This window comes from Fundulus heteroclitus, chromosome 23 (genome assembly GCF_011125445.2).
Source record: "Fundulus heteroclitus isolate FHET01 chromosome 23, MU-UCD_Fhet_4.1, whole genome shotgun sequence".
NCBI classification, from domain to species: Eukaryota; Metazoa; Chordata; class Actinopteri; order Cyprinodontiformes; family Fundulidae; genus Fundulus; species Fundulus heteroclitus.
In genome coordinates this window covers 12,679,918-12,702,819 of record NC_046383.1, presented here as the reverse complement: position 1 = coordinate 12,702,819, position 22,902 = coordinate 12,679,918, and the positions used below count along the sequence as shown (strand labels likewise).

Here is a 22,902-nt window from a genome sequence, read left to right as displayed (position 1 = left end):
GAACGTTGTTTGCTACAGCAGGTAATTGAGAGGAGCTGGGTTGCAGCCAGAGCAGCTGTGGAAAACAATATACTGTACGTTGCAGCCAATAAATAAATTACTAGCCTCACCAACCTGGTGTCAGTCTGACCTCCTCTGCTTCAGATTCTCCAGTGATCAATCCACACTTTGAGCAACAGCCACGGATGATGGAGGAACTGCCGCTGCTGCTACCAGGCTTCTCCATGCCACACCCAGACATGCTGCCACCATGATAATGAACCAACACAATCTCCCTGGGGAACGGGGATTCTGAGAACCCACAATGCTATGATCTTAGTGCGGCTTGAAGGGGGCTGAGGTAGTTCAGTCTATTACTGGGTCAGAAAACACACATTACCTGAGATCAGGTTTAATGCTTATGCAGCTTTACTTGTAGCCAGAAAAAAAAAAACAGCCTTATTCTGCCTAAACTAAGTGATTTTCAGTTAAGGTAGTAGTTCTAACCTATTGTTGGTGCATGTATATTTGCAAATCCATGCTATTCTACATTACTTTCAGTGGACTCAGTATTTGTAAATGGTTTGTAATCAGGTGCCTCAATCGCGTGGGCAGTGAATCGGCCCCCACATGGTTAAGTGTGCTAATTATGCAAAACAGGCACCCCTTAGAGTTGCAACGAGATCTGGGGGACGACTGACATAAGGATGGACCAGAGCTCCATTCCATGTTTTAGAACATCTTAAAGCATTTTAATTTGATGCATCAGTGTTATTTGCTACACATTAGCTTAATTATGTTTTCCTTTACAAGGACGAGTGTTAAAAAGCCCAAAGAGAAGAACTGAAAAATGAGGCGTCTGAATGTTGGCTTCATGTAGTCATTATAGTCATTACAGAAGAACCCTCTGACAAAGCCTTCCCTAGAATAATGAACATCTCTTGACAGCAGACGCTTTCATCCCTCAGTTGACATTTGAATTAAAAACACACAGAGCAGGATCTGATATTCATCACTCAGGGAACAGACAAGGATGTGCAAAGAGCAGTCAGAGACCACCCGTGGTCAGGACTCCGAACATTGCTACGTGTCTTCAGGCAAAATCAAACGATGAAACAAAAGCTAGTTGTATTGAAGCTACGAAAACAAGAGAAAAAGTTGTTTCCTGGAAAAACAAAACAAAACAAAGAAAAAAAAAAACACAAAAGCTTCTATTGACCCCATGAAGCTTTGTCTCACTTTGCAAATTCTTCTAAAGATATTCACAGCACTGCTGGTTTACAGCTGGTTTGCCCTCGGATTGTCTAAAAGCACACAATTATACTACAGAGAATGACTAAATAAAGCGTATGGCAGATAAGCTGTTGGACTCATATGTGCGGTGTTGGCACTGCTTTTTATGGCTAACACACATCACCAACAAACAGAACCAGCACACTGTTTTACAGGCAGCTTATGGTGCCGAGGATGACTGGCAACAGCTGGGTGCCTCTTCCTCATTTTAAGGGTCATCGACATTTAATGCAACATTAGAGGCTTTGCTGGATTCCCTTTATCTACTGCGACACAGTTGGCTTAATTATGCGCTGCAGAATCAGGCTCATCTTGGCCTGTTTTCACAGAAAACCAGACAAAGGTTAAGGCAAATTGGAAATGCATCTGAACTTCATCGCATGAGTTTACTTGCTTCTTTTGATGTGGAGGAGAGTAAGACAAATGTCATCCTCGGGATGTGCGTACAGATCAACACACACACACTGTTCTAAAAGTAGGTCCTTCCTCTTGGGCTGAAGCCCTTAGGTATCCCCTTTCATCTCCTCTCTTTGTCTCTGTCACTCCCACCATTTTCTGAACACAGTCGACAAGAACACATCCTGACATATTGGATTATTGTCAGTCGTACAACACAAAGCCCAGACGCACAGTAAGAGAAAATATGCTAAAATTGTTGGGTACTGCCAACACATCAGAATGGAGGTATTGCTGCCTCGGAGTCCTTCTTGGTGGGAAAACATCTCACGACTAAAACAGAGGAGTTTCTTTTTGGAGCCGGAAGCAGCACAATCATTGAAAACTCTCTCAGGATTTTGGGAAAAAAACAAGTCCGTGTGTTGAATAATGTTAGCTTTTTTCTTCAGATGGCCATTTAACGCTGCTTTCAGTGTTGCTGCTGTTAAAATTCCTCGTACGTGTACACATACCTGGCAAAGGAAGCCGACTCTGATTCTGAGAGATGACCTCAAGGTTTCCATGCTGCCTGACTACAGACCTCTTTTTGATTTAATGTTTTAAAGTAAGGCGTTTGAAAAGCTTCTCAAGTGAGTAAACATTTTAAATACTTAAAACATATTCTAAAATGTGCAGTAGGTGTTGTAGCTATTCTGGTCCCAAAGAGTCCACACGTCTTACTGAAGTTAGTCCTCGTGCCACAAATCACATCAAAGATAAACATACTGCTTTCCATGTAGAACATTTTCACCCTTCCAAATTAGTGCAGTAAAACATTAATCTAGTCACAGATGCACACTATAAAGACTAATTTTGCAGAACAAGTGGAAGATCCACACATGCAAGTTAAAACCAATGTTCCCATGTTTGCCTGGTAGACCAGCAATAGAATGAATAACAAGAGCCTAACCGTCTTTTTTGGGTTATCTTGACCGTAATATCGTCACAGCCACACGGCCAACACCACAAACCTCCCTCCTTCAACAAAATCCAATTGCTTTTGCTTTATTTATCCTCCATGGCGGAAATTCATTTCAGTACCGCCCACCGGTGCAGTAGAAGAAGAATGTCATCAAGTCTCAAAGCATCTTGGATTTGTGAAACCAAACATGCAACAATGGTGCACAAAACAGAGAATCAGGTCACAAAATGTGAAAAAACAGCATAAATGCTGACATCCGGTGTTGGCATTTAAACACTGAGGCGATCTGAGCTGCATAGACTCCGCCACAGGGGTTAGGATCCAATCAGAGCACAGAGACGGCATCAAACAAGATTGGTAATGATCAACATGAATATGAACAAACTATCATTATGTTTTGGGACTCAAGCGTAGTTTTTTATACAGACAATCTCATAATTCTACTTAACAGACTCAAAATAATAGGCAACTCCAGAACAAATTAGGTCTTGAAATCATGTATGTCCGAAAATAGAAACTGGGGCCATTTGCGACCCCTGGACTGTGAGACCCCCCCGACTGCAGTTTAAAAAAGCCCTCCAGCACACAGGCGGTTGATGTTAGTGGATACTCCTTTAGTTTTAATTAGGGCAAAATTATCACAGATAAATTAAATGTTAGGTAAAACACTAAGTACTTGTGTTATATTAACCAAGATGTTTGTGTAGTCTCGAATTTCAAAGTCAATAAACCCACATGACTTTTCCTCAAAATCAGACTTTGGTGCACACAAATTTGCTTTTAAAATTAAACTTGGCTAAATACAGCAAGTATTTTTTAAATAAATAGTGATCTTATTATTCTTATTATTGACAACAGACAATGTTTTTTGTTAATATTAATTTTTCAATAGAGCCCAAAAGAATTTGCCATCTAGACATCTTTCCACTGAATAAGCAAATGTGAAAAACCTTTTAAGTTTTAGTTCTACAATGATTTACACGTCCTTTTCCAACTGAAAATCTGACCCTCTGATTCATTAAAAGGTTGCATGTTTGGTTTATAATGAATAGATAAGAATATGTCCCAATATAACGCTTGCTATATTTGTTGTTTTTTTTAAACAATAATTTTTTTGGCCTACAAGCACTTTTAACTAGACCATTTTGGTTCATGTGACAAAAAGTTTGGACGCTATCAAAGTGAGGTATAAAGATCCACAAAGCTTGATTTTAGCTCCTACACTTTAACTATTAATGCTGCCTGTAGGAGAAACCATCTGGAAACTCTACATTTTATTTCACAGATGTGCCCATGAAATAACGTTCACACTGCTGTCTCATGATGACTCACAGTCTTCAACCACTTTTTAATTGTATTTTAAATATCAAGTCATGAATGGCCAAGAATGTCATTTAGCTCTCTGAAGTTTGAATTATTGGTGACGACCATCGGAGAGGAAAACATTTCAATATTGAGTTTTGGGATAAACCTCAAACCAGAATTTATGCTGCCTGGTGTGTGTGTCTACGTCACGGCTCTACTCATTATGTACATATTTGCAGTTTTCTCAGTCCATCAAACCAGCTTCACCTCTGTTGACTACAGATTTATTAACATTGTGAGCATGCTTAGCTTCGTTGAGCAAAGCTCTCTTGTTCATTTTTCATTGTTTTTATTCACTGCATCCTGCTTTTTTATCTTATTAAAAGCACTTTGTCTAGGCTGCGTTGTTTGTGAAACATGATGAAGAAAAGACTCGCTGTTATTTCAACACAAATACACGTAAATTTAAATCTGTGCAAAACATTAGACATAACTGCATGACTCCTCGTTGAGTAATAAGAAGTTTGTGAGTCTTTTTATCTGCCGACTGAACAAAATCTGAGGGTCTGCTGTAATGTAAGGTAATGAAATGCAGCTACTAAACGCTTTAGTAGCTGCATTTCAGTTCTATAACGTGACAGGTGGGGCCACCATGGACCAGCCTTGTTTGTCTGGCATATCCTACATAATCATGATTTAAATGATATCTGGGGGGGGATAGAAGGCCACATCGAGTTAGATTTATTGTCATGTTCCCTCAGATCCTTATCAAACTATTTCTTGTCGTGCAGCAGGAAGCATTATTCCTCTGAAAGATACCTGTGCCATCAGGGAATATCGTTTGTAGGACAGGGGCTTTCTTGTTCATGGCGCTGTTTACATATGTAGCACATGTCAAAGGGTCCACATCACAGCAGAGTGGACCAGTGTCCACCTTTCAAACTAGGCAACATGCATGTGAACAGCCAGGCAAGGCCAATTTTATCTGTTAGTTCTGCCACTCAGGATCATTGGTTGGTTCTTTGCTGGACACAGGTTCATTGTAGGATATAGCAATGACAATAATAGTTATTGACAAGTATGATTTTCTTTGTTCTTCTTTCTTATATAATCACAACTGAAAAGAAAGTAACAACCACAGAATGGTGGTATTCCACTGGAGGTTAAATGGCTCATGCCCTGTACCCTTCTATCAACAGTCAAAGGTTTCCTCCATCTTGAAACAGCTTGGCCGTCATACTTTAAGTTCTTTACTAAGTTTCTAAATGTTGAATTATCTGCAAGTATTTTCGACTTCAAACAAATCAAACTAAAGAACAGAATACTGTGTGTAAAATCATTTCCACTGTCCACCTAGAGTCACTCATAACCTTTTAATGCAGGTATGACGTTCTAGAGCAAGTACTCTGCCTTAGTCTACATTTACATCTAAAACAATTAAAAATACAGCAAATAATGATAATAGGCTCTTGCATGCTCAGTATGAGGGATTGCTGCAAAGCCATCAACAATGCAGACGGCTGTCCACTGTGGCTCTACGCTCTTTCAGGAGGAGTGAATGCTGCTTGGAGAGACTTGATGCAATCTGCTGGGTTTCCTTAGAGAGGAAACTTTCTGATCAATCTGTCTGGAAGATCTGATTGAATTTGTCTTTGTAAAGAGCCTTGAGATGACACGAGTTATGAATTGGAGCTATATAAATAAAATTTAATTGAATTCTTACATTGAGGTCCTCCAGGTTCAGGGAGTTTAGATACTGATTGTTCCTTTTCCATAAAATAGGAGGCCTCCGCTCTCCTGTGATGGCGCAGGTCAACACGGCGCTCTGACCAGCCGTAACTGTTGTGATGCTGACTTTCTGCTCCTCTGGGAGGTTGAGCAGGTACACATCTGTTTAGGAGACAAATAGGGAAAAGGTGAGGAATTAGATTCAAGTAACAGATATGCAACACTAAAATGGCCTAATACAACAAAAGGAATACCGTAAACTCATGTTGATTGTATTTTTCCTATTTCTGGGATCAGATATATGCTGAATTAGCACAATCGCTGCAGTTTGCCCACCGTTGGAAAGTCGGTAAGATCAGACCTCTAAATATTTGATACCTTAGGTAAAAAAAAAAAAAAAAAAAAACTTATTCAGGAAGCAGCTGCACTGCTTTTCTGCTGACAGTGAAAATCTCATCTTACTCGTGCTGCTTTGTAACTTGAAGCTGGCGTATTTTTAACGTGCTGACCGTCCTGCGAGATTAACACAAGCCAGACTTTGTATTGCAGCAAAGCTAATTTTCATTTAATGAAAGGGAGAAAGAGGGGAATTTGTACATCCACACAGCCCTTCAAATGGCCAGAATTAGTACATTCCTCTTTTTGCGATTGTGATTTAATTATAAAAGCCACAGAGGGCCGGTCAGAAGATAGGACAGCACTGCTACTGTGCGTCTGGTGCTTTTAAAGAGACTGTAAGGACACCCCTTCCTTGGTATTATGTAATGCGCTCTGTGGGATGATGATTTTTAATCTTTCTCTTGGGTAATGAACAATGGAGCAAAAGGAAACAGAGACTCAATTTGTTCTGCTCCTCAGGGCATGAAATACAAAATCTAATGAAAGAGAAGGTCCAACAGACAGTGCTCACTTGCCACAGCCCGGAGAAAAACGATGCAGGCACCTTTAATTAAAGAGGCCGCTGTCACTCGGAGACCAATGGCTTTTGACTGCTTTAAAACTTTACTTTATTCTGCAGTATTTGTGCTTGTTGGGTCTGAACTGAGAACTCTGTAAACCTGTTAGATCTTGACCAATCCGACAGGCACCATCAGACGGTTGGTGCTGATTTCCAGTTAGACATTCCGAGAAGAAATTGCAATCATTACACCGTTTGTCAACGTATTTATAATTTGTGAGGCTGTATAAAAACCCAATTAAAACTATTGCCTCCATACTTAACTTATTCAAATAAACAAACTATAGTCAACAAGCACCAGTAAACTAAACAAAGAAGAACATCCCTGTTGTTCTATCGTTCTGATATCCAAACACATGCAGCACCATTACTCTTCTGCTCCAAAATGACCACAAGTCTGAGCCAACCACTCTGTAACCGCTGACAAAAATTGGCCATGATGAGCCCCAAGAAGTTGGTGTGTATTTGCAAGAAGTTACATCAGACTGCATCAAATATTACAGGTGTCACTGCACGGTCCACAGCATGTATAGTTTAATTCAAAATCAAGCATTTATAAATGACAAAATAACAGGTTTGATAGCAGCTTTGGATTTGTGTGAAGCAACTAGCTTTAGGTTATGCATTATTTATATAAATTAAAGACTATTTTTACAGTGAAAGAGATAATCACCAGCGGTAAGAAAGTTTTAATTTGAAATCTAGTAGAAAAAAATGACAGCTAAAGGTTGGCTAAAAATATTTGTGTCCATATCCCAAAAATCCTCAACTCCAAAAAACTTAATCCAAGAGACTGAGGATATTCTTGTCCCTATGTAAAAATACAATATGCAGAAGAAAAGGGCACAATTCATTAAAAAAACCCAAACACTCAGATACAGTCAATTCATTCAATTTGTTAATTATTGCTTTTGAATGGTTGACAATTTCTACTTAACAGCTTGAAAGAAACTGAAACTAATCTCTGCATAAACTCTAAAGAAGTCCAACAGTTTAAATGTCAAACAATGATCAAAATACATATTTATGCAAAATACAATACAATGTTGAATACAAATTGTATCTACAATTACTAAAATGTGTCAATAATTTATTCCGTTTAATCACAACACCCTGCATTGATCAGCCCCAGAGGTATGAGTTAGTGATGAAGGCATGACACCAACCCACCAAGGATTTACTAATTTCTATCCTTTAGTCTTACTCTGATAAACATCAGAAAACGCCAAAGAACAACTGAATATGAAGTTAGCGTGTCAGTCAGCAAAGTTTTACTATTATATTTTATATTTATGAATGGATTTGAATGAATTCCATTACTTTTGTAAGATATTGGGAAACCTGTATCAAGCACCACAGGATTTAATCCTTTTTAGACAGTTTATTTTCTCAAAACAAAATTACAAAACTTGCTAAAACATATTTAATTTTTTTTTACATTTAATCCATTTGGACTGGGATAAAAAACTAACTTCTTGTTAGTGTTTTCAATATAAGAGACACATGAGTATTCTCATTTCTCCAAAATGGTAAATACATGTCCATGAGTAAAACTAAAACTTGGGGAGGATGTGCTGCCCCTAGTGGAGGAGTTCAAGTATCTTGGGGTCTTGTTCACGAATGAGGGGAAGATGGAGCGGGAGATCGACAGGCGGATTGGTGCAGCGTCTGCTGTGAAGCGGGCGCTGTACCGATCCGTTGTGGTGAAGAGAGAGCTGAGCCAAAAGGCGAAGCTCTCGATTTACCGGTCGATCTACGTTCCTACCCTCATCTATGGTCACGAGCTTTGGGTCGTGACCGAAAGAACGAGATCCCGGATACAAGCGGCCGAAATGAGTTTTCTCCGTAGTGTGTCTGGGCTCTCCCTTAGAGATAGGGTGAGGAGCTCAGTCATCCGGGGAGGACTCAGAGTAGAGCCGCTGCTCCTCCACGTCCAGAGGAGCCAGTTGAGGTGGCTTGTGCATCTGGTTAGGTTGCCTCCTGGACGCCTCCCTGGTGAGGTGTTCCGGGCACGTCCCACCGGGAGGAGGCCCAGGGGAAGACCCAGGACACGCTGGAGGGACTATGTCTCTCTGCTGGCCTGGGAACACCTTGGGATTCCTCCTGAGGAGCTGGCCCAAGTGGCTGGGGAGAGGGACGTCTGGGCCTCCCTATTGAAGCTGCTACCCCCATGACCCGACCCCGGATATGCGAAAGACAATGGATGGATGGAGGGATGGATGAATAGATGGATGGATGGAGTAAAACAAAATATGCTTTTGCTGTAGTTTGTATTCCTCCTCGTTTCGCTGTCGACTGACGTCTAGATTTGTAGATAGTCGTTGTCAGATTGTAACATCAAGCAGTAACATGTAGAGTTCATGAGAGTTTGCAATACAAAAGAGATTTCACACAAACGGAAGAAATTCAAAGCCACATTGAGCTGAAACATTTGATCTTAGCAACGGTAGAAAAGAACATTTTTCCCATAATAGATTAGTTTCAGCCATTTAAGAATTGAAGAAAATGGATCTTACATCAGTCACACGTTAATAATCTGTAATTGTCCTTCTCCTAACACTGATAAGTGGGCACGTCCACGCCCAGTGTTGCCATTTGGAGCTCTTTGATGTGCTAAGGTTGTAGTGGGTGGATATGCTGACAAAAATCTCCCTCAATAATGTCCTCCCTAACCATTCAATTACAGCCTCCTTGTATCTTAATGCTTTTGGAATACGCTGCAAGCAACAAACTCGATTTGCCGCTGATCCCTGAGGGGATTGAAATGTGTGAAGTTATAGCAAGAATTTAAAGAAGAAAGTAGGTAGACTGTCAGCTCGACAGGCTCCATCTGAGCTTTAACAGCTCGGTGGAGGAAGTTAGGGTAGGAGGGGGAAGAAGGAAAAAAAAGGAATGAGGAATAGTATCCGACCTGAATTAGAAACTCTTCAGGGAGATGGAAGTCTGAGCTGCTGGAGCTGGCTCGGTCCAGCACCACCTCTGTGAGAGATTTATCAGTGGAAGAAGTGGCAATGCCTTCTCTTTTCGGACTGATTTGAGGCCTGAGGGACTTAGCCCTCTGGGAGGGATCAACCTCCACCATCCAACCTGTAATTAGTGATTAACGGGAAGGCCCAGACTTTTGATTTACTCCGCACTTCTCCCAGGATGGGATGTTGGTCAGTGACACGGTGAGAGGTAAATCACCAATTGTTCTAGAGGCAACAAGCTTGTCAGAGAAAAACAGCCTGAGACCAGAGGATGGTGCAAGGGGCCGGCAGCATGAAGACAAATTACACCAAGGTTGCTTAACCAAGCCTCTCCCTCCGTCCTCCATCACGCTCTGTTGCTCTCTTTCTCAAATGCTGCTCACTCACTCTGTCTCTCTTCACCAACTCTCAGTCCTAACACACTTCTCGTCGTCTCCATGACATTCAGCATTACTAAACTCACACACGTCATTTCTTTTGGTTTGAACAGATGGAGCCAGATGTGTTGATGCACTACATAAAAATACATTGCTTTTCCTTCCGTCTAAGTCTAAGCCTTTTCTATTTCATTTGTTCAAATTCAGAAATCTAAATATATTTTCCTATTTAGTAGAAATAGCTTCTTAACTGTCTGACTTTAATCAGAGATTTTCTGTAGCCTCCCAAATGCTCTTTCACAATATTTTACTGGAATTTGGCCCATTGCTCCGGACAGAACTCGTAACCAAGTCAGGGTTGTAGGCCACTTTTTAAACACACCTCTTCAGATCAGGGCTTTGAAAGGCCTCTCTAAAACATACATGGCGTCCACTTTATTTTAGCTGAATACTTTCGGCCTGGGTTTGTGCCCAAGCTTTAACTTTCTGGTTGATGTATTTACATGTTGCTGTAATAATTCAATATAATAATTTTTTCATCAAAGTATGATCTGTTTTTGTGAAGAGCACTAATCATTCATCAACGAAGACACACAGACAACATGAGACTGGCTCTCCTGTTAAGGCACGGTTCCACCGGCTCGTATTAGCCACACTGCACGGCTCTGATTTTGTTTCAGGATCTAATAATGCTATAAATAGTAATTCCCATGATTAAAAACATCTGGAGGGAGTAGCTGTTGGCTTCAAAGTGGTTGCTGCTCCTCAAAAATATCCAAAACAATATTGCATATACAACTATAGAGATATTATTTGTATTTATTTTCTTTTATTTTTGTTTATTTATAATGCATTTTTTAATCGTCTACCATTTTTCGCAGATTTCTTTAAAGTGTCAGTGTGGGGAGGGGAGAACAGGAGGCGTTTCCCTCTTCCAGGCATTTCTTAGACGGTCAAATCACTAACCACGCAAAGGTAAACCAAGTAGGGTTGGAACGGTTTTTTGGGCAATCTCTCTCTTTTTTCTCTAGTAATGAAGTTTATTATGACCATGTACCTGATTTTTGTTTGGGCACACATTTTATTGCAAATAATTGTTTGAACAGATGAACATGGCACCTTCAGGCCTATACATGACACCCATGGATGAACCGGAGGAGTCAGTTCCTCTCTTCCTCGTATCGAGGCCATTTTCTCTTGGTTTTCCATGATGCCACACAAGGTTTCAGGTCTTGCCTTAATAAATGCCTCCTGTTAAGTAGAACTACTTTTTTAGTAGTCATAAATAAATGGAAAAAAGATTTACTGCATTGTAAATAACCTTTTAAGAGTGGGTATGTCCAAATTATGACATTTCACGCTTTAGAACTCGGCCTGCTATGTTTTAAATATGTGCAAAGATTAGGAAACGAGCGAGGAAATCTGTACCACGAGAAAATAAAAGCTGAATGTGGCCGTATTAATTATCTGTACTCAGAAGAGGAATATGGGTTAACACAAATTACAGCAACAATCACTTAATCATAGGCTTCAAAACCAGCTATTATCTCAATACAATCTTTTATGTACAGAAAAATGTGTTGTAATAAACACACACTCAATACATAGTCACCATTTTTCAGGCCACTAGGAATTCACTTTAAACTGCATGTTTTTTCCCAGACAGTTGGTTTGTAAATGGAAATGAAACTAGGTTAATCAAATTGCAATAAAAATCCTATTTAAGATAAAGCCACGGATAGGATACCTGTGGTTTACGTACAGAAATATAAAAACTATAATTTCTATGTTTAAACCTCTTGTTAGTATTTCTGTTGAACAAAACCTTTAATTTCTAAAGACCAGTCAATGCATATGTAATATTTTTTTTTTTCAAAAAAGGCAACAATGTTGTAATCAAGCACCTGTAAATGTAACTCATGTTCTGGATCACCATTTCTGCCTACATTATGTATAACATAATGTAAATTATCTAGTATGTACAACATAATGTAGAGTATATGATGAGTATGTGACAGACAGCTCTACGCTGCATCTTCTGAGAATAAAATATCCAAATGAATCATATGGATCAATATCCAAAATATAACTGCAGTTTAGATATTAAGTGAAGGGCAAAACATTTTATTCTGCTCAGTCAGTAAAAAAACTTAAGGTTTAGTTATAAGGCATGGATATACTGAGAGAAGAACTAAAGCGTAACTTTAAGGACCGGCAATGACCTATCAATATCAAATAAAAAAAATCTAGAAGTTGCGTTTCATCTAAATCTGACATTTTATCCATAACATAATAAACAGAGATGCTAATAATCCATCCATCCATCTATCCACTGATGTCGGGTCACTGGGACAACAGGTCCAGGAGGGAAACCAGACATCCTTCTGAACGCGGCCACCCTGCAGAGGAAGCTCATTTCAGCCGCTTTTATCTGGGTTGGGGGTCAGATTCTGCCTCAAGCAGAGGAGTTTAAGAGATGCTAATCATTTCTTTTATGTCAATTTTTCATATATGAATATGACAAATTGACTCAAGAAACCCTTCCCATAGTTCCACCACACATTCTACACACGTTGCAAGAATCCTGATGACGGCCGGAAAACGACTTGTGTTTGTTAAAGTTTTGGTCCTTGCATTTCTTAGCTGAGTTTCAAAATTATTTCATGGTTCTTGTTTTCTTGTATTTTAAAGTTATTTGTAATTTTAATCAATTATGTCTGATTGCGTTCATCTTTTGGGCCGACTTTCCTCCTGTGAGGAACAGAGTGTGTGGATGTTGTTTTTTTAAATGCGATTAAAAAACAAAAATGTGTCTCACACTTCCTTAAATATGATTCATTCTGTCTTATTGTAATCCAAATGTCACTTTGTTTCTTGGTTTACAAGTATTTAAATTACATTTAATTTAAATTGTTTGGTTTCTGATGAGAAGATTATGGGTAAAATCGTGTCACTAATCCCAGGTTTGAATTCACAACAATTGATTTTTGGCAGAGACAGAAACCTCTTGGCCGATGAAAGCTTTTGTGAAATTATATCCCAAAAAATAGATGACTTTATACATTTCAATAAAAAAGATGATATTTCTCATTCTCTCCTGTGGGAAACATTAAAAGCGTGATAAGCGGTGAGATTATAGCGTACTCAGCTAAAATAAACAGGATGAAAAGAATTAAGCAAGAGGAGCTTATTAAAGCAATATCTATGGTGGATGCTCAATACTCTGTTTTCCCTTCCCCCGAGCTCTACAAGAGGAAGCTGGACCTCCAAACACAATATAATTTACTATCAACTAAAAAAGCAGAACGTCTCCTGTTAAAATCACGGGGGTATGTTTACGACCCACTTAAGTGCCGTTCAGCCTCAACAAATCCCGCAAATTCGAAAAGAAGATGGCGATCTAACTATTGACCCAGAAGAAATCAGTGACACATTTGCCTCATTTTACTCAAATCTGTATACTTCAGAGATGACAAATGATTGCTCTGACATGGAACAATTCTTCAATAACCTTCAGGCTCCTTCTGTAACAAAGGTTCATAGGACTGAAACCAAGCTTCCACTTAACTGTAAGGAAATCATTGCTACAATAAAAGCAATGCAGAGTGGCAAGGCACCAAGTCCAGATGGACATCCCATAGAGTTCTATAAAAAGTTCTCTAATAAACTATCAACAATTCTACTTGATATGTTCAGTGACTTTCTGTCCCAAGGATCACTCCCTCAGACATTGACTGAAGCATCAATTACCGTCCTACTTAAGCCAGGTAAAGATAGCAAAGAATGTGGCTCGTACCGACCCATTCCCTCCTAAACTGTGATGTGAAGATCTTGGCCAAAGCCTTTGCCTTACGCCTTGAAACAACAATGCACGACGTGATATCTGCTGACCAAACTGGTTTTATTTCGGGCCGGAATTTATTCACAAATATCGGTCTGCTCCTAAATGTTATCAACTCTCCTGTGTCCAGTGTGGTGCCTGAAGTGGTTATTGCGCTGGACGCAGAGAAAGCTTTTGACCGGGTAGAATGGGGATATTTATTTGCAAACTTTAAAGAAATTCGGATATGGCCCTAATTTTGTCTCATGGATCAAACTTTTGTATACCTCTCCCAAAGCCTCTGTAATCACAAATGGTAAATACTCACAGTACTTCCAGTTGTCAGGGCTGTCCAATCAGTCCATTGCTGTTTGCCTCACATGGCCATAGAACCCTTTTCCATTATTCTCAAAACATCACCATCAATTACTGGGATCAGTAGGAGGGGCAGAGAGTATAAGGTATCTCTTTATGGTAATGATTTGTTAATGTACTTATCTGACCCTGTTTTATGTGCTCCTCATGTTATCCACATCCTGAGGAAGTTTGGCGCCCTCTCTGGGTACAAACTGAACTTCAGTAAAAGCGAATGTTATCCTGTTAATGACTTGGCTCTTCAAATACAGGACGGTGCTCTACTGTTCCATTTGTCTAAAAATGGCTTTAAATACTTGGGCATTTATATTACAAGGGATATGCAGAATCTTTACCAAGAAAACGTCTATTAGTTATTGAAGAAAGTTAAATTAGATTTGAAGAAATGGAAACTACTTGACCGTCTATCCTTGGCAGGGAAAGTGAACTGTATCAAAACTAACGTGCTCCCCAGATTTCTTTACCTGTTTCAATGTATCCCACTTTATCCCCCTAAGGCCTTCTCCATTTAAGTCCATTGATAAGGCTCTAATTTCATTCATATGGAACAGGAAGAGGCCTAAAAACCAAGGGGGCTTACCCCTTTGAAATCTTTGTCACTACTATTGGGCCTCAAATGTTAAAAAAAAAATGATGTACTGACTCCACACTGCCAATGCAGACTGATGCCACTTTGAAGCTGTATCTAGCATCTCCACTTCTCTCAGAGTCCTGGTCACTTCCAGCCTTCCCCTCTCTTTCTCACAATAAACTAACAATCCTATAGTCATAAACACCCTCAAAATATGGGCTCAGCTTAGACGGAGCTTTGGGTTGAAAAACCTTCTCCATCTGGGTCCCATACACAATAATCACCTTTTCCTCCCAGCTAAGGTAGACTCTGAATTTACTCTCTGGCAGGGGCGTGGCATTCATAATTTTGAGGACTTGTACATAAATTGTACCTTTTGTGAGCTTTGAAGATTTATCGCAGAAATTTGACCTCCCTCGGTTATTGTGATATTTCCAAGTTCGCCATTTCCTTCAACATCATGATCCCAATTTTCCATACAAACTATCACCTTCTGGTCTAGATGATCTGTTAAAATATCCGTTTAATTCTAAAAGACTGGTCTTCAGAATCTGTGTTAGTATATCCTCTTTTAAAAACACAACACTGGCAAAGATCAGAGCAGACTGGGTGGATGAGCTGGGAGAGGACTTTGCTGAAAGTAAACAACAGCACTTACTGTGCCAAGCTAAGCATTATGCAATTTAAGGTCCTACATCACATTCACTATTCTAAAGCAAGACTGGCTAAAATATATCCTAACACAGATGCAAGCTGTGACAGGTGATGAAACACTCTGGCTGATTTAACACATATGTTCTGGTCATGCCCAGCCCTGGCAACCTACTGGTCCACCATCTTTAAAACGCTGTCTGAAGCATTGAATATTAATCTTCAACCCAACGTAGTTATGGCCATATTTGATGCCACAGATAGAAGATATACAAAACTAAGGGAAGGCTATAGAAACATAATTGCTTTCAGGACTCTGCATGCACGTAGAAGCATATTATTGCATTGGAAATCAAAAAATCCACCCAATGATTCTTTGTGGTTTAGTGACCTGACACACTTCATACAATTAGAGAAAATAAAATATACTCTAAGAGGGTCCAGGGACAAATTTCTCTCTGTCTGGGGACCGATATTGACGTATTTAGGTAAACTTAAAACTGTGCCCACTTAATGATCTTCTGGCAGTCATTTTGCGTTTGTATCTGTGATTGTGATTGAACCCATGTGTGCCATGTCTGGTTTAGTGCACAGCCTCAGTGCTGGCGAGCCGAGGTTTATGCTCTTTTTATTATTTACACTCATATGTGTGTATAGATTTGGACGTATATATATGTATGTAAAACAAACTTCTTTTTTTCACTGTTCTTTTTTATTTTTGTATTACCTTCAGTATCTACTCTTACTGGGTTGGTTTCCAACATGTTCTTGTGATGGGGGGTTAAAATATAAATATGAGTATCATGCCTCTTGTAATTGAAAGGATATAATGTATTACTCATTTATTTCTCATTTTAGTTGTCATTATAAGCGTAATTTTATGTTTTACCTCAATGTTCCTGTGGGTAAAGTACATTTCTGAAGCATTCTGATGTTTTTAAATTACCACCAGTTGGGTCACAGCTTCTCATTTAGCGATTTGTCTTTATTTTATTGTGACTTCTGGAAACTCCTTCAACTGTAAAACCATTTTAGGCAACTTCCTCTCGAAACCCATCTAGAAATTTCCAAGAGTCTGTGAAGCACTGGGCCTCAGTAAGGGGCCTTTTTTGAAAAAAAAAAGTAAAATTTAAAAGTGCTGTTGAATCATTTCACATTTTTTTCTTTGCTACCTAATTTTAAATACGTATGCTTCACAGTTTTGATGTCCTCACTGTGTTTCTACAGAGTAGGGAGTAATAAAGTAAGGCAATGCCATTAAATGACCACATTGTGTCTAAATCATTGACTGGTAGTGAACGTCTGTCTCTGGTGTTTTCTGCATTCCAACTATGAATATGTTTCTGTTCCACATTTCATTCACTCAGTTATGCATTTTATAAAGTGACTGATTGATTTGCATGACTTTTGGTTTGAAATTCTATAAAGCTCTTTGTGTGAGGGTAGATTGAATGAAAAGTGCTATATGAATAAGTACAGCACAAATTGAATGTTCTTTTGATATATTATTCAAATGACATGAATTAGTTTTATCTTAAAACCAAATTGCTGGAAGAGTAAAATATTGGTGCAAGGTGATGTCTGTTTTGACTCCTTTGCCTTCTTAAAATATTTGTTTTATGATATGAGCATGTATAATATGTAACTCATCAAAAACAATTAAAAATAAGACAGTCTGGACATTGTTTATCCCCACATTACATCGTTTAATTATAACCTTTGGAGCAGATCTCCATTGTTTTAATGGTTTAACTTCAAATTTGCAAATTTCTTCATGTTGGGGAAAGCACAAAGGTGTAATAATGCAGTTGAAAGCATCTTTGATGCAGAATCAGAATTTTTCCTTAACATTCATATTTTTAAAACTTTTATAAGAGACGAACACCAACACAAAGGGCAGCAGTCGAGGACTAATCAGCATCTTCTGCTTGGCGAAAGTTTTTGCAGGAACGAATAATTGTTATTTAGGCAGTTATATAGGACAGGTAATTGGGTTTTATGAAGTGATAATCTTTGTTTTCTCCTGAAACCATAGGTGCATATCATTAGATTATTGTCTTAATATTTCAATTCAAAAAGTGAAACCAAATTTATTACAGAGAGTTGTATGTTTCAAACATTTGTTCTTCCTAATGTTGATGATTAGGGCTTACTGCTAATGAAGACTCACATTTCTCATAAATTAGAATAATATATGTAACCAAAGGATTCTGATGCAGAAATGTGGGAATGTACACATTCCCACATATACGCAGAATACGGATGACTATCTGGTTGCAGCTCGTTTGCATGAATTACTGCATCAACGCAGCATAGCGTGCAGGAATTAGGCGCCTTCAGCTCCTCCGTGTCGTTGGGTCTGGAGACAACGCTTAACGAGGTCAGGTCAGTTTGCTGACCAGTCAAACACATTCATACCATTATTATTAAATAAAGTATTGGTACTTCTGGCATTGTGGGTTTGCTGGAAAATTTAATCGGTTTCTTTATAAAGTTTGTCTCTCGAAGCACTGAAATTCATAAAGCATTGACTACCTTCAATGCTTTATGAATTTCCCACAAACTGTTAAATGCACAATGCTTGAAAATCCTCTCAGGTTTGCCCTCATTCCTGTAGCTTGTACACCTTTTATTTTTCATTCCACTGAATTTTCTATTTCTAAGAAACTGACTTTTTTATTATTGTTATGATAAAAAACAAACAGATATGAGAGGCCGCAGACCAAACATTGCAGACCAACTGAATGCAGCTTTTAAAGCAACCTGAGCTTACTAAACGCTCAACAGAACCAATTGTCGTTCATGGAGATCCAATGACACGTTGATACAGTTTAGAGTTCATTTTAAATTTTCGGCTCCAAATGTTTTAGTGATCTTCCCCCGCTGTATCTCTCTGATCGTCTTCATCCCAGGTTACCTTCTCGGCCCCTCCGGTCGGCCCAACAGCAGCTCCTGCCTAGCATGAAGCTCCTTCACTGCCTGCTTTTAAAACACGTCTTAAAACCTTTTTTCTATGGCTTTTAACATCATTGAGACTTAGTTTCACCTTGTTTGTTTTATCTGGTTTAAGTCTTTATCAGTTAGCCACAGTAGTTTGTGTCTGTCGTAAAAGCGCTTTATAAATAAAGTTGGGAAAGGATGGTATAGTAACACATGGAAAAGTAGCAGAGTACTGATTGCATCAGTACATGTACATTTCAAAAAGCTAACTTTTTTTTAAATAAAATAGTTTTTCTAATGCGATATTCACATGTTTTGCAAAAATTAATTTTATAGTTTTTATTTACTTTAGCCCTAATCATTAAAGCTAGCCAAAACAATTATTCTTGAACTGTACGACTCCCCGTGCAATAAATCGGAGTTTATTTGTTTTTTAATTCAATAAGTAAAATAAAACAAAATCAACCTGCCAATGATATTACAATTTATTGATATGCACCTGTACTCTGCTCCCATTAACTTTTAAAATTTAAAGATCACTGCGAGACGTTAACAAATAGCCTCAGTGAATGCATTCGCTCTGGCTGATAAGCCTCGAGGAGTCTATTTCTAAAGCAGCTGTTGGGAGAAATCCTCAGGGGCCGTCAGCATTAGTATGCAACAGAGCTTTAGAGGATGCCTAATTGGACTTATTTTATCTCAGCGACCATGTGGAAAACAACTTACAAAAAGCGTAGCTTTCTGCAATACGTGAATCAGAGATCACTTAAAGTCTAGGCAGTGTTTTAGTGGCTCTGTCATATTTCTGCAGACTAATGTACAACATTGCTTTAGACGAAAGAAATTCTTAATTTCATGTTTACTTAGTAATTAGAGACAGAAGTTTCTTCACAATGAGACAAAATGAGACATCTGGTTCTGTCTGATATACGACCAATATGTTCATCACCTTAATCATACAGATTTACCTCACGACGCTGCAGGAAGAAGACAGTAAATCTTTGTTTTATGCACATGAAGTGCAGCAGCCAAGCAGCATAAAGAATTTAAACAGTTTCAAGTCAACAACTTGAAAATGGATAAAAAGAGACACGGCACGTTAAGAGTTGGATAAGTACAGCAAACTTGTTGACCCTGAAGTGCTAAACTATAACCAAGGACAGGGAAGAACTCCCAACTTTTTTATTAAGTGCACGCTAAGACAAAGAATAAAACTCAACCTTCAGATGCATGTGATGCTTAAAGAGCTCCTTTTGTGATCCACTCATTTATGAAGAAGCCACCATCTGACCTCAACGTTTCAACTGAGGCCACTCACCACATCTTCATTTCTTTCAAATGAACTGAAGCTTTTAATCAGAACTAATGATGCGTGGACAATGCAACCCTTAGCAGCAGCTCAGTGTTGGTTTTCTTTTATTCTGTTACCACCTTATCTGGCATTGCCCAGTCAGAGACTTAAATCGAAACAGTAAAAGTAAAGAGACAAGGTAATTAGTACTCCAAATATTTTAATGTCATTTAAACACAGCATGTTGGCAACAAGTAAAAGTAAAACCAGAACTACTTTTCTTAAAATCATTGTTTTCAAGCATTTTGGGAGTTCTTTTAGAAATGTCTTGAGCTGTTTACCCTGACCTTTTCCCGAGACTCAGACACTTCACAGTTTCCTGTGACAATCTCCTCCTTTTGTTTGTGCAGCTTTTAAAGCTTCCGCTGACAAACACAGCAGAGAAGCCCAGAAGACAATCGAGCCACAGTCAGGGTGGATTTTTCTCCCTCTATGAAAGCTTATCTTTTTTTTTTTCCTACTGAATGCAAAACCAATGTGATGCTACAGTTATAGTTTAGTCATGTCTGCCACTGAAATTCTCCACACACAACCACTGGTACATGTAAATATGCATTTCATGGTTCCCTTCCTTCAATGATGATTGCCACCAAACACAGTCTGCATTACTCAACATATAACTGCTATTCATCTCTGTGGCTTGGCAAAGACAGCTTTTTTAATTTTTTTTACTTCTAAACAAACCATAATCCACTACCAAATATGGTCTCAGACAAAATAATACATTCAAAAATTGTTTTCCACCTGTCCCATTGTTGTCTCCATTTTATTGAGCTTTTCTTTTGTTTGTTTAGTCCATATTTTTACTTATTGCGGTCTTCTAAAAAGGGATGTTCTGATCCACTTCAGAGTATCAGATCCAGTAATCAGAGTCCGGCTCATGAGATGTTTGAAGTGAGCAGTGAGCCCTGAATCAACTCAAACTCCAACACTTGGGATCTTAAATTGACTGTATCCCCAATGAGACCCGTCACGCAGTTTGCACACAAAAGTTTTCAACAACCAGCGTTTGTTTTTATGTGCAGGGCTGGAAAACCTTTTCTGAACTAAAAACTTGTTTTAATCCCTCAAAAGGATGTCCACTTCCTATCTGTCTGTCTCATATGACCCGCTCTGCTTGTTGCGTCCAGATAGCTGTCGGCAGTATTGGTGAAAGGTGCGCAAAGCGTAGCTGAAACACTAATTTTATGAAGTTCAAAGCCAAGAGTTACATTCCTAAACCAAGAGACAAGTTTTTTCTGCAAGTTTTGTCAGCAAATTTAACTGGAAGCTAGAATGGTTAAAAGAATGAGCTGAATTATCAAAAATTCATATCAAAACATGCCAGCATTTGTTAATGCTGCAAGGGGCTTTTGGAACCTTCACAAAAGCCCCAAATAACTTTGGCTCAGAAACTTTTGTTTTAATGATAACTATAATAACAATTACACTTTTCTTTCATGGAATAATTGCATGATTGCATTCAGTTTCCACAACAGAATGACACAAAAGCACCAGTAATAATTTTTGAGATCTATTGTTCTTGTCATTAGGTCAAAAACTAAGTACTTTTTTACATACAATATCAAAATCTCCCACAAATATCAACAAATGTCCTTTTTCTAAAGTCTTATGTTTTTATTTATCTTAAAAGCTAAACATGGAAATAAACTAGTTTTTTATAATGACAACAAATTTCCTTTGTTAGATATTTTGCAAAAATTAGAGGTTTATTCACGGCTCTAAACAAGTTTTATTTAGCTGGCCTGAGGGCAACTGTGGTTCCTTAGATTTTACAGGTCGCAGACCCCTGGTCTAAACTTTAGCAGACTGCTACATGAAAAAATATAGCAATACAGGAGTGTTGCTGAATCTATTAGAAAAATATCTGTTCCTTTTCAGAAATATGGATATTGCAGCATTGAGAACATCATGAGAATGTTGTGAGTTGCTTTTTATAATATATCGGACCATGACTGTTCATGGGCGAACGCCTAACTCAAAGTGAAAAGTATTGATTTAATGACTTGAGACAGAAAATTAAGAGAAAACATTTGTATAATTGAAAGTTATTGTCTTTATTGACATTATGAGGGGTGATCGTCTTTAAAAGGCCATAACACATGGCACCTTTTGGATTGGTTAGTTGCGAGCTTAATGAAGATATTGTTCTTATAAAAGCAGAGATAAGTCTAATAAATGCTCAAGTGTTCATACATAATATTTTAGCTTCATGTTTATTTTGTTTTTAATAATCTAACTTTTTTTCTTATTTTCCTTGTTTTCATTCATTCCGATTCCATTTTTTAATCATTGTATTCCTTTTCCTACTTTCTTCATGGACTTATTTTCCCTACAGTGTGATAAGTGATTACTTCAGGGTGTAGCGACTGGTGGAGGACGGTTTGTGCAGTCAGCTGTGAATGCCAGAGCAGGAAATCAACCTGGTGTAGTCCGAGCTTCGAGTTGCAGCACACTGCTCATACTCCACAGAGTACCACTGAACATTTTTAAGGCCATTTGCTCTTTTTACAACTATGACCTTTTACAATAAAGGCGGGAAGCCTGATAAATGACCACAAGAATTGAAAATTACTATACTCCACTGTTATCAAAAGCTTAAAGGAGTATTAAACATCTTATCGCTTTGCAACAAAATACTAACAATTGAAATGACAGAGCAGGTTTCAGTAATCCACATCTATAAAGAAATACAATTTAAATAGAGTTACTAATACCTGGCAGTAATGCAATAACCTTTTCTACTCTAAACAGATTGAAAGAATGAACCAAAAGACACATAAAACCTTTTCATAAATTATTTGTATAACTCCTAAGAAGATAACAGACCTCCAGGCATCGTAGGAGCAAACACTGTGTAAAACTCCCTTTATCTATTTGAGGAACATTGATTGAACTTATTTCTCTCCATAAAAAAGCCCATGTTGGAAAATAAATTGACGAATTAGAAGAACCGTTTTTACACCCCGGCTGTGAAAGAACAAGCAGCAGGGGTTTTGAAAGCCTGTTGAATTTTTGCTGTGCCAAGGGGGCTGCATAACAGCAAACTTGACTTAATGGAACCAGCATTCCCAAGAGCCGACTTGACTGATGTCTAATTATAATTTATGTAATTATAATCTTCCAGGAAGTAACAAGTGTAAGTCAACCGATTTCAACCCTTTGCAAACTTTCTATACGTAGCTTTTACACCAGACTCAAACAAGAAGAGAGCTCCATCAAATGACA

The 22,902-nt window shown here is 38.5% G+C and overlaps 1 protein-coding gene across 3 annotated transcripts in view; it reads right to left on the bottom strand.

Annotated features, from left to right (window-relative positions):
• fstl5 (follistatin-like 5) overlaps window positions 1-22,902 on the bottom strand; it is a 247,596-nt gene that overhangs the window by 73,879 nt on the left and 150,815 nt on the right. For all 3 annotated transcript variants that reach the window (XM_036126902.1, XM_021320641.2, XM_021320642.2), the window contains exon 7: window positions 5,658-5,824. In XM_036126902.1, coding sequence (XP_035982795.1) covers window positions 5,658-5,824 — 167 coding nt within the window. The remainder of the gene's footprint in view (window positions 1-5,657; window positions 5,825-22,902) is intronic.